The 18,127-nt window shown below is 41.9% G+C and overlaps 1 protein-coding gene across 2 annotated transcripts in view; it reads left to right on the forward strand.

The window, feature by feature from the left end:
• The window catches only part of col25a1 (collagen type XXV alpha 1 chain), a 1,104,568-nt gene that overhangs the window by 1,078,601 nt on the left and 7,840 nt on the right, over positions 1 to 18,127 (forward strand). The window contains exon 35 of one of the 2 annotated variants that reach the window (XM_079866340.1): positions 18,036 to 18,122. The exons of the other annotated variant lie outside the window; for it this stretch is intronic. Coding sequence (XP_079722466.1) covers positions 18,036 to 18,122 — 87 coding nt within the window. The remainder of the gene's footprint in view (positions 1 to 18,035; positions 18,123 to 18,127) is intronic. 2 annotated transcript variants of the gene reach the window in all.

Consider the following 18,127-nt stretch of genomic DNA (forward strand, 5'->3'; position numbering starts at 1 on the left):
GGTGGACGGCGGATGCCGCGATGAAGCGCGGATCTCCCGGTGGACGGCGGATGCCGCGATGAGGCGCAGGGGCGCGGAACTCCCGGTGGACGGCGGAGGCCGCGATGAGGCGCGGATCTCCCGGTTGACGGAGGCCGCGATGAGGCGCGGATTTCCCGGTTAACGGAAGCCGCAATGAAGCGCGGATCACCCGTTGGACGACGGAGGCCGCGATAAGGTGCGGTAATGTTTCATCAACCAATTGCCTGGGTTTAATAAATGAGAAGAAGTAAATATAGCAGACAATATAATTACGACACGGAGGCGCCGGCGCGTGAACTGGAGCTTGTCTCATAAATGAACCGAAACTCAGCGTATAAGGTTATACTTGTCTCACAGACATGTCTACTTTTAAACAGAACAATTCAAAATGAAAGAAAACAGACTGCTCTCTGCTAATGTAATCCGTATGAAATGCGCATTTCTCTCTGGCGCGTTCACTACTGCGAAGATCGCGAGTCAGCATTGTCAACTTCATCTTTGCAGCCGACACTGACACATAAAACACTTGTTTATTAATAAACAATTAATATATCTCCTTGCTATATTTGACATATTCATAATCATTACTTTTGCCGATTCTTTTAGGTGCTTTATTGGCAGCGCCACCCTTACATGTTACATAAACGCGTCACCACCGCACCGCATTCCGCATTCCTACACTTAGAAAATGCAATTCAATGTGGAAGTAATCCAAGTATTCAGAATATGTTACTCAGATTGAGTAACGTAACGGAATACGTTACAAATTACATTTTGGGGCATGTATTCTGTAATGCCCGTTTCACACATACTCAGTTTACTGTGCATATGCGGTGCGTATTTTTTTCCGTACCCATGGAACAGGTTAACAGGTTAGAGCTTTCACACTGCACGCGGTTGCAGTCCGTCGATCCGTTCCAGTTGTGGTGCGTATACAGCAGTGCAGCGATCATTTCCGCACCGAGTCTATTTCTGCTGTGCTGCAAACGCTGAATTAAAGCGACAGCGCATGTTCCGTGGTCAAAATGAACACAGATTGACCTGAAAATGTAGTAATTTCACCATAAATGCGTTTAATTAATAAAATATAGTAATCTCACCATAAATGTATTTAATTAAATACTACTTTTTTTCACAGTCATCTTTTTACTTTAAGACCGGGGTAGAGCAAGGAAAACTACAATTTACCTCAACAAGGCGACATAATGAACAACACTTGTCTCATTCGTGGAGGTGGAAAAACAAGTTATTTGTGACATGCAAGATTTATTGTATTAAAATTTAAATGCAAAAGGCATGAGAGTCGGCTTTTAAAGTTTTAGTTTAAAATGTTTGCGATTTTAATAATAAGTACATGGTTAAATATTTGACCACTTGCTTGATCTACTTAATATAAGTAGAAGTAATGCTTGGAATAATAGGCCTATGTTGTTTAAATTGTGTTTAAATGTGCATACGTCCATTAAAGAGTGTATGTTTTATGTTTTAATGTATTTAAAATTAATGTTTTAATAATAAGTACATGGTTAAATATTTTACCATTTGCTCGAGCAACTTAATATATAATTATATAGAAGTAATGCATTGAATAATACGTTGTTTAAATTGTGTTTAAACGTGAATGCGTCTATTAAAGAGTGTATATGAGTACAAAGAGAATCACAATGCTGACAACACCTTTTTTTTAAATAAAAGTTGCTGATAACTTCTGGATTTGAAATAGGCCTACAAATAGTAAGTATGTGTTTGTGGTACAGCCGCGGATCAGTTACGCACTGCAAACGCAGCATATGTGAAAGCACTATAGCGCGTGCTGCTCCTACACCACATCCGCACCGCATACGCACTGCACACGGAGTATGTGTGAAATGGGCGTAACGAAATACGTTTTGAAAGTATCCTTCCCAACACTGGGGATGATGTGATACGTGCCGTATTCCTATAGGTAGACATGGAAAATATAGAAAAGAATAGGACTTTTCTGAAAGGAGCAGCATGTCCCTCTGAAATAGCAGAGACTGGGGGGCAGCGTGCTACTTACAGGAAGAGAGTAGCAGCAAAGGGGCGCTCTTTGGTTACAAGCAACTTAGAAGAGTACCATGCCCCTTACAGGAGGAAAGTATCAGCGAAATGGTGCTCTTCTGTTTCAAGCCTCTAAGAAGAGCACCATGCCCCTTTAAATGTAGTTATCCAGATGAACTTAAGGCAACAAACATGTTGCCAATACCTGAAAATCTTAAGCAACTAGCATGTTGCCAATAATAACCGGAAAGCCTTTAGCAACAAGCATGTTGGCCTTACCCCGATGAGTTAAACGAGCATGTTGCCAATACCCGTATAAGCCATTAGCAAAACAAGCATGTTTCCAATATTACTAGAAAAGTGTTTCAGTCGATTGAGCAAGTCAAGAGGATACACATAGAAGTATTCTACAGATAATTCCAATGCAATATTTCCATAAATGAGCGGAATGAAGAAAGTGAAGATTAAGTGATCAACATCAATCAAGCGCTGCTTGCTTATGGTTTTTATATCCGCAGTCCAAGTTCCAGTTTCTTTCTGAGTGATGAATACTACTACCACCTGCTGGTGTGGACAGTTATTTCCTCTCATGCAGGTGCAGATGTGTATGCTTGGTGGCTGTAGTCTTGCACAGTGTTGGAGCGCAACTTGACCCAGATGCAGGCAATGTAAACGTAAACCATGGTTGCTTGTTGCCACTAGTTCTTGATCTAGGCTTGGTGTGTCTGAGCTGTTAAGCCACAAATATGTTACCAATAACACCTGGATGTCTTAATGCAAAAAGTGTGATGCTGATACGCAGATATCTTTAAAGGCACGATATGTAAGAATTTTGCATTAAAATATCCAAAAATCACTAGAACAAAGTAATTTGTTTTGTTGACGTATACTTGTATACTTGCATTATTCCAAATGTTTCCAACAATGTTTAAATCAAGAGAAATCCACCACTTTAACCAGTGAAGTGGTCTGTATCATTGCGTCGCCTGTCACATCTTCATATCCGTCATATCCTCTATCCTTGGTTGTTGGTTTTACTCCTGTAGCAAAAAATACAGTGTTCTTCCTCAATTACGAACATGATTTCTGCTGATTTCATTAGCTGTGGAGGCGTAGAAGACGATTCCCATGATTCCACACTCCTTCACGGGATCATCAAGCTATGATGTTGTTAGTGTTTGAATAAGAGTAGTGAATAGTCCTAACTTAAACACAGCATGTTGGCAATAATAATCAGATAAGCATAAAGAAATAAGCTTCCAATAACCAAATGAGTCTCAAGCATATCAAGCTACATCAAGAAGCTTAAAATCAATGCGCCAAGTTCCTGTGTTCAAGTTCATGAACTTGAATTGGAGGTAAAGTCTGTGTGGGGAAAGAATTCATCTTGCTAAATTCACGATTGCACAACTCCTAGTGATAGTTTAATTAGCTCCTGAGCAATGTGATAAAGCTGCTGATAATACTGAATGGACCTTATATAGGAACGCTGTGATAGGTGCTGTAGGAAACTCAGAAGCGAAGACCAGGAGACTTGGTTGTATCTTCAGCAGGATTCTTTATTGAGAACATGAGCTGTCATAGCTGCAGTCAACAAGTCTGACTAAGGGAACTTTACATGGTATCTTATAGGCATTCACTGGGCAGTCCTTAAAGGTGCTGACAGTCCTTAAAAGTGTTGACCTTACACACAGCCTTAGAGATGACCACTAAATTTAATCATCTAAAGACAATAGAGGCAATTACCCCTGACTGATGATAATGATACCCCCCAGATTGTATAAACACCACATGGTCACAAGAACTAAGACTAAAACATTCACACATTCTCAGTAGAAAGATCAAAGACTAACAAATCGCCTTCAATGGAAACTATATTGAATCTAATCAGTAAATTGATGCCATCATGTTCACCTTATGTAAGGAAGTAGGATCAGCAGATCTTAAACATATTCTTAAATTTGTAATCCTGCAGTGCCATATCAGTTAGTTAGTCTTCGTTAGTTTATGATCTGTCTAACAGTCCTGTCTAATACGTTATTAGATAGAACTGTTATACAAAGAAAGTAGACAAAAGTAGAAAAAGCAGAAATACAAAATCATGTTTCGCCTGGTCCCCTCAAAGTTGCATTGGATTTTCTCCTTAGCGTAAAGGTTGAGAGGTCCATCTATCACTGTTTTCCATGTTCGTAGACTTAGTTTGTGGAGTAAATATATAGGTAATAAACTGTGTGTATGCAGCTTTTTTAAAAATGGTGGGTGACGGCTTTCATGTGCGTTCGGCCAATCAGCTTACACCTACGTCACTGGTAGTTCCTATTGTGCTGCAAAAGTAGTGCTGAGGTCCAACTAGTATATTTATTTTGTGCTAAATAATAAGTATATAATAAGTATATTTGATTGTGCTAAAGTGGAACTATTGCAAGTATACTTTAGGTACACTTTAAATACAACCCCAAATCAGAAAAGTTGGGAAAGTGTGAGTTGGGAAACTCACAAATTGTGAGTAAAAAAGGAATGGAATAATTTACAAATCTCATAAACTTATATTTTATTCACAATAGAATCTAGATAACATATCAAATGTTGAAAGTGAGACATTTTGAAATGTCATGCCAAATATTGGCTCATTTTGGATTTCATGAGAGCTACACATTCCAAAAAAGTTGGGACAGGTAGCAATAAGAGGCCGGAAAAGTTAAATGTACATATAAGGAACAGCTGGAGGACCAATTTGCAACTTATTAGGTCAATTGGCAACATGATTGTGTATAAAAAGAGCCTCTCAGAGTGGCAGTGTCTCTCAGAAGTCAAGATGGGCAGAGGATCACCAATTCCCCCAATGCTGTGGCGAAAAATAGTGGAGCAATATCAGAAAGGAGTGTCTCAGAGAAAAATTGCAAAGAGTTTGAAGTTATCATCATCTACAGTGCATAATATCATCCAAAGATTCAGAGAATCTGGAACAATCTCTGTGCGTAAGGGTCAAGGCCGGAAAACCATACTGGATGCCCGTGATCTTCGGGCCCTTAGACGGCACTGCATCACATACAGCAGGGTTTCTCAAACTCGGTCCTGGAGGGCCACTGTCCTGCACAGTTTAGCTCCAACCCTGATCAAACACAACTGAGCAAGCTAATCAATGTCTTCAGGATCACTAGAAACTCACAGCTAGGTGTGTTTGATCAGGGTTGGAGCTAAACTGTGCAGGACAGTGGCCCTCCAGGACCGAGTTTGAGAAACCCTGACATACAGGAATGCTACTGTAATGGAAATCACAACATGGGCTCAGGAATACTTCCAGAAAACATTGTCGGTGAACACAATCCCCGTGCCATTTGCCGTTGCCAGCTAAAACTCTATAGGTCAAAAAAGAAGCCATATCTAAACAGGATCTAGAAGCACAGGCGTTTTCTCTGGGCCAAGGCTCATTAAAAATGGACTGTGGCAAAGTGGAAAACTGTTCTGTGGTCAGACGAATCAAAATTTGAAGTTCTTTTTGGAAAACTGGGACGCCATGTCATCCAGACTAAAGAGGACAAGGACAACCCAAGTTGTTATCAGCGCTCAGTTCAGAAGCCTGCATCTCTGATGGTATGGGGTTGCATGAGTGCGTGTGGCATGGGCAGCTTACACATCTGGAAAGGCACCATCAATGCTGAAAGGTATATCCAAGTTCTAGAACAACATATGCTCCCATCCAGACGTCGTCTCTTTCAGGGAAGACCTTGCATTTTCCAACATGACAATGCCAGACCATATACTGCATCAATTACAATATCATGGCTACGTAGAAGAAGGATCCGGGTACTGAAATGGCCAGCCTGCAGTCCAGATCTTTCACCCATAGAAAACATTTGGTGCATCATAAAGAGGAAGATGCAACAAAGAAGACCTAAGACAGTTGAGCAACTAGAAGCCTGTATTAGACAAGAATGGGACAACATTCCTATTCCTAAACTTGAGCAACTTGTCTCCTCAGTCCCCAGACGTTTGCAGACTGTCATAAAAAGAAGAGGGGATACCACACAGTGGTAAACATGGCCTTGTCCCAACTTTTTTGAGATGTGTTGATGCCATGAAATTTAAAATCAACTTATTTTTCCCTTAAAATGATACATTTTCTCAGTTTAAACATTTGATATGTCATCTATGTTGTATTTGAATAAAATATTGAAATTTGAAACTTCCACATCATTGCATTCTGTTTTTATTCACAATTTGTACAGTGTCCCAACTTTTTCTGATTTGGGGTTGTATCTTGTATTTAAAGACTGATATTATACATGCCATATGTGCTGATATTGAACATATACATATGCTCAGATTTCCGCAACCATACAGACAAGAAAAAAAAATTCTCTGATTTTCAAGCTGAAGGCAGTTGGTCCGATTCGCACAAAATTTGCCACACACCATTCCCAGACACTCATGAGAAAGAATTTTTTTTTTTTTTTTGATTTGTAAACGCATTGCAAAGATAGGCTATAAATTAATTAATTGGTCAGGAAACCATTTTTACCAAACCAAACCAAATCCATTTTTACGAGTTGATATAAATATCCTGAAGGCAATATCCAATCATAATGAAGCTTGACACCATAGAAATAGGACATACTGATGATACACTCGTAAGTTTAAAAAATATGCCAATGGGGGCGCTACAAATGAAAAAACATTATAACTCTGCAACCGTATAATCTATGAAATTGAAGCACTGGTATGATGCTTCTTTGATGGACGTCCTAACATACTAATGACTCTTTGAAGATACTTCAAAAATCATGGCTGCCAGCAGCCAATCACATAATAACATAACATACTAATAACATAAAATCTGTATATGAATCCATCGTGTGAAAACAAATGTATATACAAATTTTTTTGTTTGTTTTTTTTTTTTTGGCCACAGGGTGGTCGCTATATAAGCTATTTTACATTGAGCTAATAAATCTACAACTGTGTGAAACCTTGCCCTGTTCAAGATATAGGGCCCTATCTTGCACCCAGCGCAATTGACTTTGTACACCGACGCATGTATCATTCCTATTTTGCACCCGCGCAAAGCAGACTTTTCCCTCCACAGACGCACGTCGGTTAACTAAGAAATACACTTGCGCTCCCCGGGGCGGTTCAGCGCAAAGAGGAGGCATGTTCCGGCGCAAACGTTCCCTCATGCTATTTACAGGTTTAGAAAACAATTCCGCCACTGACCGAAAAAAAAAAAAACAGTTTAAAGTCAGTGGCACGTTGCACATGTTATTCATATGCTATTTTAAGGGCGCATGCTTGGCCTTAATCAATGTAGCGTGTGCACAACGCGCATACACTTTGATTCTCTCATCTACACACAGACGCAGCAGTTATCATTTTTGCAAATCATACATTATTACGATAGATAGATAGATAGATAGATAGATAGATAGATAGATAGATAGATAGATAGTTTATTATAAAAGCATACATCTAGCTTACACATTTACCCAAATTATCATACGCCTGTTTAACCGAAGTTAATTTGGGTGTGTTTCTCCATCCCCAACGTCCCTGACGAGAACGTCGGTCTCCTCGGCTGTGAACCGCTCCTCGCGTGCGCCTGGCAAATCCGCCGTTATAATAGGAATCCGCTTTAGAACAAGCGCGCCTGCTCTTAAAGGGAATGTGAGATGACGCTCTGATTGGTTTATTTCACGTTACGCCCAAACCACACCTATGAATAATGAAGCTACTTCAGACCAACCCCTTTTAGATTTGCTCCGGGCGCAAGAGTCATTTATCCCGCCGGGAAAATAGCAACAGCGCCCAAGACCCGCCCACAAAGTTACTTGCGCTTTGCGCTTGACACTTGCGTTTCAGATCGTTAAAATAGGGCCCTAAGTCTATTTTTTTATGATTATCTATAAACTTTAATTTATGGGTGTGGAAATGCCAATTTGCACAAATTGCTCTATTTCTACAGTGTCCAAACATAACAAAATGGATACACATAGTCAATGGGACATTCTGAATAAACATGAGAGTTTCATGAATTTCTGATGCTCGAGGTGCTAACAGCAATTTAAATATATATATATATATATATATATATATATATATATATTCAATATATATCTTCAATTCATATCAATGGGAATTAGAGATGAAGGCCAGAATACCAATGTTTTCCACCAAAGGGAACCACATAATAACAATCCCTTTTAGGTCTCATAGTTTAAATTATGTGTAAATTGTTCAATAGATTTACTATGCATAAAACTCATTACAGTTTCATAAAATTTAATGAAGTCTAATCTAAAAGTCTTATCAGTTTGCAAAGAAATCTGTGATCTCCAAAGTTGCCAGACATGACTGAATGTATTGCTGTTAATTAAAATGGAAATGATAATATTATTTGTCTATTCTTATATAGTACATAGAATAATATTTTCATACAAGGACACTTAAAGACATGGCCATTGTATAACTGTATTGTCTTCATGAGTCGTTTGTGCTTGGACCCTGATAACTGCCGCTTGCGGCTATATTTCCAGTTTATAATTTTCCTAGAAAACTGCATCCCTTTCTTATAAATATGTGCACTCACAGCATGACCATTTCATCACATTTGTTTTTGGTATTTAAACCAGTCTACCATAGTTCTCTTACGAGAGGTTCTCTCGTATTGCGTAAGTTACTTACGCTACAGGTAAAGTCTTCTTTTCTCGAGATCTGAAGCCAAAAATGATCCTTAATTTTGTATTTATTGTCAACGCAGTGCGGCAGCCAGCAGACCATAGTGGGCTGTATCAGCGTGCTTATTGGCTGACCTGCGGCAACTGCAGCAGCCTACCGGTGAGCCCCGCGTGACTTCGCACCCTCTACGCGTCACAGCCCGCCAGAATGGGTGTGGCTTAGCGTATATAAGGACGGGCTCAACAGGCTGATGTCTGATTTTTATGTCTTCAGCGAAGCTCTACGCATCGCTGGATCTGGAGAGCCGCCGCCGTCGAAACAAGCGACCAGCAAGCCCAGCCGTCTTCGCCGCCTTCAGCCATCCGTGCCTGCTACACCATCCGGCGACAATATCCTTTATTGCATATTGCTTTATTGCTTTCTGTGTGTGTGTGCTCGCCGCCGCGACACACACTTCCTAAAAGAGCGCAAGGCGTTTTTCTAAACTAACCTCCATCTCTCACACATTTCTCAGTCCCCTCTTAAGTTCAGGCGACTGGAAATATCTATATTGCAGTGAATGAGCCTGTTATGATACACGCACGCCTGCAAACGAACGCCGACGCAAAACATGATGACGCTCTCTGGCTACTCGCCTCTTCCCGCGCTCTCTCCCTTTGTTGAGCCGCACAAACCGCGCCTCTCACAGGGGATGTCAGAAGCGGACGGTCACGGGGCTGGCCTTCTTTACGTTACAAGAAAGCTACCCCGCAACGAAAGGAGGAAAGAGAGGCCGGACTAACCTCCATTTCTTTTTTTTTTGTGATCAATATTTTTTATTATGTTATCATACCAGAAACATATCAAAGCTCACTGAACTATATACAGACAGATGCCATGAGAACTGTCCATATATAAACAGAAAAAAATTAAAAATAAATAAAAAATAATAATAAAATTACAGAGAGAGGGAGATGTAAGATGTCAAAATCTCAGTTTATCTAACAGAATGTCCGCAATTTTTATCCAGCTCTGAATAGTATTGTCCTTTGCGCCATTGACCTTTGCAGTGGTACCTTCCAGCAATACAATGTCTCTGAAATAAGATAGCCAAATGAAAGTTGTTGGTATAGATGGCTCTATCCATAGCTTTAAAATAGTCTTTTTGGCAGCGGTACTTGCTGTCAGTAAGGTCCTTTTTTGATGAGCATTCAACTGAAGAGCGGAGTCATCTAAAAGTAGAAATAGCAATGGGTCTTGAGGTATATCCAAATGCAGGATTTCCGAAAGAACAGTACTTACAAAGGTCCAAAAAGGAACCACCGTTGGGCATCCCCAAAACATGTGCAAATAAGAACCTACTGTAGATGTGTTGCATAGATGACAGTATGGATCAGATCTAACCTTCATCCTATATAATACACTGGGAGTAATATAAGCCCTATTAATACATTTATAATGAATCATCTGGTGAGCCAGGTTCTTAGATGCAGTGAAACATCTGGCCCATACCACATCCCAGTCAGGTTTAGCTAAACCATCCCTTTCCCAGGAGTGGACAGCTGGAATATATGAGTATTGCAATACAAGAATTGAATTATAGACCTTAGAAACTAAGCCACTAGAGGAAGTATTAGGGTCCAGCCATTTCCACAATGGATGTGGTAAAATGTTAGTGGACCAAGGAACGCCATATGCTTTCAGGGCTGACCTCAGTCTCAAATATAAAAAAAAAGAAAATCCAGGTAAAGAAAATTCTAAGCTTAATTCCTGAAACGATTTGATGCCTTTTTTACAGAAAATATCCTTCAAGGTATAAATACCAGCATCAGACCAAGCTTTGAAGACAAAAGGTTTGTTACCAGTACACAGACAAGTATTGTGCCACAATGGTGTTATTTCGGTGTATAAGAAGGGGCCTCCCATACTTTTCTCAACCTTTTTCCATACCTCAAGGGAATACTCAATGATTGGTCCATACTTTTTCTTAGAACATTTAGAAACCCCTGCAAAGGGTAGATCTTGTAGGCGAACCGGATGGGTGATATTTACTTCTAGATCTCGCCAAGGAACCCGGGAGTCAGGATTAACCCAGGTTTGGATTGTTCTTGTTTGGAAGGCTAGATTATAAATCTTAAAATCAGGGAATGAAAGGCCTCCATCAAGTTTCTTACGCTGCATTGTCTTAAGTCGGATTCTAGGTTTTTTCTTTATCCAGATAAATCTAGAAATAGCCGTGTTGAGTTCTTTGAAAAAAATTTCAGGTGGTGCTAACGGTAACATAGAGAACAAAAAATTTACCCTTGGAAGTACATTCATTTTAATAGTAGATATTCTTCCGTGAAGAGCTAAACATAAGGGTGACCACCTATCTAAATCTTCCTTGATCTTATTTAGGAGAGTTTGATAGTTAAATTTAGGGATAAGATGAATTGAAGGGGATATAATGATGCCCAAATATGTAAGCTGTTTAACTATGGGAATCAAAGGAGGTAAGCTACTGGATTCCTGATTCGCTGCGTCATTAAGGGGCATTAATGCTGATTTATTCCAATTAATTTTGTAACCGGAGAGAGTACCAAATAAATTAAAAAGATTTAAACATTCAGGAACAGACTCAGAAATATTGGAAACATAGAGCAAGATATCGTCAGCATAAAGAGAGATTTTGTGCGAGGTATCTACACAGATAATGGGTTGTATAGTTGTTGACTGACGTACTGCTTGAGCCAAGGGCTCCACTGATAAAGTAAAAAGCAAAGGCGATAATGGACAGCCTTGGCGAGTACCCCGACTAAGGGCAATGGGCAAAGACATTAAGGATCCCGTAAAAACACGAGCTGAGCAGCTATTGTAGAGTGTTTTAACCATTTTAATAAATCCTTGTCCGACCCCTACATATTGAAGAACCGCCCAGAGAAAGCTCCATTCAGTTCTATCAAAGGCCTTCTCCGCGTCCAGTGAGAGAACTGCGGAGGAGGCTGGATAAGAATCGGATTTATGAATGATATGTAATAGTCGTCTGATATTGTCTGACGCCAATCGGCCTTTGAGAAAACCGGACTGATCAAAGTGAACGATACTGTCTATGCATTTATTCAGTCTAAGAGCCAGAGCTTTGGCGAAAAGTTTAGCATCGGTGGTGATTAAACTAATGGGACGGTAGCTAGCACATTCTAAAGGATCTTTTCCTTTTTTAAGTAAAAGGGTTATCAGAGCTGTGTTTTGGTCCCTATGTAGGGCTCCGTTTTCAACTGCAAAATTAAATGAGTTTAAAATAAGTGGTGATACTATATCCCAAATAGCAAAGATTAGTTCAGGCGGAATTCCGTCAATTCCTGGAGATTTTTTCTTTGGCATAGAGTCCAAAGCCAACTTCAATTCTTCAAGTGACAAGGGACAGTTTAACATCTCCTGATGATGTTTAGCAATTTTAGGAAGATGAAGCTGTTGAAGAAAAGATGTATGTTGCTGGTAACTTGAAGAATTCAAAGTATATAGTTGTTCAAAGTAAGTTTTAAAAGTCTGATTTATATCTTCGGGTTGGGTGCATAAAGTGTCTTCATTCTTTATAGCGGGTATGATTGCTCTAGATTCCATCTGCTTGATTCGTAATGCTAATAATTTACTTGGTCTCTCTCCGTTGAAATAATAAGATTGCCTTGTTCGATGCATAATGAATTCAGCTCTGTGTAAAAGTAATCCTTTTAGCTCATATTTAATTGCACAAAGTTCTTCCTCCTTCCGTTGACAATATTTGTTTTTAAGGTCCTGTTCTAACGTCTGAATTTGTTTCTCCAGCTCATTTATGCGGCTATTTCTAGATTTTTGACGAAAAGAAGAGAAAGAAATGCATTTCCCTCTAATAAAACATTTTGTCACCTCCCATAAGGATTGTGGGTTGTTTGAAGAACCACGGTTCAAATCAATAAACTCAACTAAGGAGGTACGCAGTTGTGAAATAAATTTTTGGTCATGGAGTAAGGATGTGTTAAATCTCCAACGTTTACGTCCAGAGGGAGCGGAAAATGGGAGAAGACACAAAGTTACCGGGGAATGATCTGAGAGAAGAAGGGGTAATATATCAGCGTTGTCAATAAATGGAATATAGACAGGAGATACAAGCAGATAATCAATGCGTGAGTATGATTTGTGGCGAGCTGAAAAGAATGTATAATCCTTAGCGCTATCATTCTTTAGTCGCCATATGTCACACACGTTGACCTGTTTTATAAAATCATTAAACAACTTTGAGGAGGTTAAATCAGAGTGAGATATTTGGGACCTATCAAGTAAGGGATTATGCACAGCATTGAAGTCCCCGCCTATCACAAAATAATAATCACTAAAACTTAGTATCATACGAACAAGCTGTTGATAAAACTCACTATCATGTTCATTAGGGGCATAAACTGAAACAAAAGTGCATTTAATATTGGACCATGTACCGAGTATACAAGTAATCCGACCTTCTGCGTCACTCTTCGAACAATGTATGGAAAAGGGGAGGCGCCGAGCTACCAATATCAAAACCCCCTTAGTTTTCTTAGTAGACGAAGAAAAAGAAACTAATTTATAGTGCCTATTCTGAAAACGATGTACGTCACAAGCTTTCAAATGAGACTCCTGTATTAATACAACCGATGCTTGCTTAGTTCGTAAATAATCCAAGCATTTAGTTCTCTTAATGGCGCCATTTAAACCATTAACATTCCAAGATACTACTTTAAGAGTCATAAATCAATAATAATAAAGTACCTCCCTTTGGATATAAAACAGACAATTGTGGACTTACATGGAAAATCATGGCATCTGAATCTCTAAAGAAACAACAACAGGAACCGAATGAGAGGGCAGAAAGCAGAGAGTTAGAACGAACTCTCCTGCCTGCCAAAACAGAAAACTCGTCTGGATACGTGGCCAACATAACAGTCGATCACTCGAGTCCAAAGGCCGACTCGGCATCACAGTTCACCAACTTGCTCGGCACAATCGCGGCGTTAGTAGAACCTTTAAATCCGTTCCTAGAGATTAGGGGCTGTCGGCGTCCGTTAACATTCCCGCAGATGTGTCATCAGATACGGGCAGAGGCGTAGCGAATGCCTGTTGCTGGGCAGCATACGATTCCACTTCAGCCGGCGTTTCGAGAAGAGAGGTTGATCCGCGATGCATCACTTTGATCGTAGAGGGATAAATCATGAAGGATGTGATCCCAAGTTGCGTGAGTTTTTTCCTAGATTGGTTCATCTCACGTCTTTTCATGGCGGTTTGGTTACTGTAATCGGGGAAGAAAAGAAGCGAGCTACCCCTGTGGAGAATTTGACCCACAGATCGGGCTCCTTTAAGGATCGCGTTTCTGTCCTGAAAGCGTAGCAGTTTGAAGATTAATGTTCGAGGGCCCTTTCTGTTGCTGTCCCCGGCATAAATGCGATGTGCTCTTTCTATCTCTATCGGTCTGTCTTTAAGAGAGGGAATCCACAGGGGTAATTGAGTCTGCATGAAGCCCACAGCGTCGCTGCCCTCTTCCCCTTCTTTAAGACCAACGAGGCGAATATTGCATTGACGACTCTTGTCTTCCAGCCTCGCCATCTTGTCTTGAAGCATATCTACGGCCAACTTAACTGTAGCCGAGTCTTGCTTAACTTTCCGAACTGCCGTCTGAATATTATCAAAGTTGTTGCTGATCATTCTCATCTCTTTCTCCAGGGAACCAATTCTTTCTGCGATCGGCTGAAATTCCTCCTTAAATATTTCTCGCACGACACCAAGCTGTAGTTTCAGCTCGTCGGCCACCATGACACGCATTGCGTCGTTATCAGGATCCTTCAGCCGTTTTTTCTCCGGAGAGGCTGGTAAAAGTTGACGTTTAGACATCACCACTGGTAACAAACCTATATGCTGCGTTAGTGCCGAAGTTTAAACTTAAACGGATGATTAATCGACGCCGAGTTGGGGAGCTAAAGACTCAAGCAGCCATCTCTGTCAGAGGGTCACGTGATCTCCCACTAACCTCCATTTCTCACACATTTTTCAGTCCCCTCTTAAGCTCAGGCGACTGGAAATGTCTATATTGCAGTAAATGAGCCTGTCATAATACATGCACGCCTGCAAACAAACGCCGACACAGACATGATGACGCTCTTTATATGCTCACGTTGACCAAAAGCTTATGTGTTTCTCCCCTGTGGCTCAGTGGCAAAACCTTAGGCTTTCGCGCCACAGACCCGTGTTCTTTCCAGAAGGGCAGCACCGCACCCCTGAAAACGTTTCAGAGGATGCTGGGATGTACAGAACGCCTTCTCGTGTGGTCCCAGCACTCACTGCGCTCGCTGAGAGCCGCACACGTGCCGGGCTACAAGAATGTCAGCCCAGTCAGACTGTCCAGAGACAACATTCCCCCGGGAGAATGGTCTCTGCACCCTCAGACAGTCCAGTCGCTATGGCGCCTTTTCGGCAAAGCGGAAGTCGACCTTTTTTGCATCGAAAGACAACGCTCACTGCCCGAGATTCATCTCGAAGAGCGAGGACGCGCTGGCCCAAACCTGGCCCAGCTGCCCGCTGTACGCTTTCCCTCCGATCTCACTGTTACCACAGGTAATCAAAAAGATCAGAGAAACGCGCCACTCAGTGCTTCTCATAGCCCTGCGATGGGAGAACCAGACCTGGTTCCCAGAGCTGGTGAGGCTGTCGCACGTAGCCCCATGGCCGATCCCGGTGAGGAGTGATCTTCTCTCCCAGGCCGGTGGATCGATCTGGCATCCCCATCCAGAGCGCTGGTCTCTGCATGCGTGGATAATCAACGGATACCCGTTGCTTTGCCAAAAGGGGTCGTGAACACGATCACGCAGTCTAGAGCTCCTTCTACGAGAAGACTCTGCGCGTCTAAATGGTCAGTGTTTTCTAAATGGTGCGCTGCTAAGAGGCTGGATCCACGCACATGCGGGGTTCCGTGGGTGCTTTCCTTCCTCCAAGAGCTGCTGGACAAGGGCAGGCCAGGCCCCCTTCCACGCTCAAAGTATACGTTGCGGCCATTGCGGCGTTCGCAGAGCCGACGCACAGCCGTGCGTTGGAAGGAACAAGCTCATCATCCGCTTCCTTAGGGGAGCTAGGAGGATGAACCCCCCGCGGCCCCCCTCGGTTCCTATTTGGGATCTTTCTTTGGTCCTGGAGGCCCTGAAAGAGTTTCCCTTTGAACCGTTAGAATCCATGGACCTAAAATACCTCTCGCTCAAAACCGTTTTTCTGATTGCTCTGTCTTCAGTAAAAACGTGTGGGGGATCTACATGCGCTATCAGTTAGCCCCGCATGTCTCGAGTTCGGGCCAAATGACTCTAAAGTCATCCTCAAACCGAGACACGGTTACGTCCCCAAGGCAATTGGCACCCCCTTCAGGGCGCAGATCATCTCCCTCTGGCTCTGCCAGCATCCGATAGCGGGGACAGTGATAACCTCCTATGCCCCGTGAGGGCGCTGAGAGTATACATCACGCGCTCCGCCGCTTTCAGGCGTTCTGAGCAGCTCTTTATTTCATTTGGCAGACGCACCAAGGGTCTCGCCGCCTCGAAACAGAGCCTATCCAGATGGATAGTGGATGCTATTGCAACAGCTTACGCGTTCAAACACCAGCAGTGCCCTATAGGCATCAGGGCCCATTGCACAAGAAGCACGGCTTCATCATGGGCTTGGTCCAACGGGATTTCCATCCACAACATTTGTATGGCGGCAGGCTGGGCCTCTCCCTCTACGTTTGTGAGGTTTTATAACCTGGAAGTTCCCGCCTTGCAGGCTAAACTTTTATCAGTATAAGTGATATGTACGTTCTGCCCAGTTGTTATGTGCAGACTACTCTCATATACTACTAGCTCTTCTGGTTGAGCTGCACTGTGGGATGAGATTCTCCATACATAGACCGGCGGAGCCGCTCTGTGTCCCCCTATCTTATGCTTGTGCATTGTGTTGGCCCGCGCTGCTGGCCGCCTATTCGCCTTACAGCTGTGTAAAGGGGTGATGCTCTCTATACATAGACCGGCGGTGCCGCTCTATTTTCTCCCTATAAGGTGCTTATGTACTTGTACGGCCCGCGCTGCTGGCCGTCTTTTCCATGTGTTATACACAGACCGGCAGAGCCGCTCTGTGTCCCCATGAAGTGCTTACGACATGGGCTGGCCCGTGTTGCTGGCCGCCTGTTCCCGCATGTTATGCTCCCCGGGCTTCCCCAGGACCCATGCTCGGGCTGTGACGCGTAGAGGGCGCGAAGTCACGCGGGGCTCACCGGTAGGCTGCTGCAGTTGCCGCAGGTCAGCCAATAAGCACGCTGATACAGCCTGCTATGGTCTGCTGGCTGCCGCACTGCGTTGACAATAAATACAAAATTAAGGATAATTTTTGGCTTCAGATCTCGAGAAAAGAAGACTTTACCCGTAGCGTAAGCAACTTACGCAATACTCGTTCCCTCTTCTAGAGAGAACCGAGGTTACATTAGGTAACCGAGTACGTTTTATTTTTCTTTGTTTTCATCATTTAAAATGTCAAATGAATGTAATCTCTTGGGATATCAAATGGGCTGAGCTGTTTGTGTATAATGTTTAATTCATGCATAATGGTTAATCAAGTGATATAACCAAGAAGCAACGAATGTTGGAGGTAACTGACTTCTCTGTGTTTGTCATGACATGATACAGTTTCTTTTTCCTGTGTGGTTTGTTGGACAGTGGGCTGTTGTGGGGTATTTCCCTGCTTCTCTTTCTCTTCCCTTGTGCCCTGTAAGACTACTGTCAATCCTGTCAACTGTAATTGACCTACACTCTCATCCCACTTCCTCCTGTCTGGTATTCCCATCTAACTTTTCCTTTCCCTGAAAGACTCCCTCACAAGCTTCCCTTCCTAGTAACACTTCTCAGTAAAACTATAATGGATGTTTGAATATGTAGTTACTGTACATTTCGTTCAGTTATGCATTGAATTTTTATAATGTGACAGTTTAGGAAATAAAACTGATTATTGTCAGAATATATTATGTTTCAGTAGTTAAAGGTGCACAGAGTTTGTTTTTTCTTCATTAAATACCCTTAAAGAAATTAATAGTACCTTTTAAAAATGTTTAAATTAATTTACATGACTCCAGTTATGCCTAAAAAGGCGGTCTCCACCCCCCTCTCGATAGATTAAAGTTTGGCTTTAAATACATAGTTTAATCAAAAATAAAATAAATAAAAAAACACACACGCACACACAAAATACTGGTCTCAAAACACTGTACACATTTTAAAATACTTTAATCAACTAACTAATTAACTCTGATCAGACATATTCTTCAGCTGACCAAACTATTGTGTCCACAGGGGGAGAAGGGAAAGAAGGGCAAAAAGGGGCCTAAGGGGGAGAAAGGAGAACAGGGTGCCCCTGGATTAGATGCACCCTGCCCACTGGTATG

This window comes from Squalius cephalus, assembly GCF_949319135.1.
Source record: "Squalius cephalus genome assembly, chromosome: 3".
NCBI lineage: Eukaryota > Metazoa > Chordata > Actinopteri > Cypriniformes > Leuciscidae > Squalius > Squalius cephalus.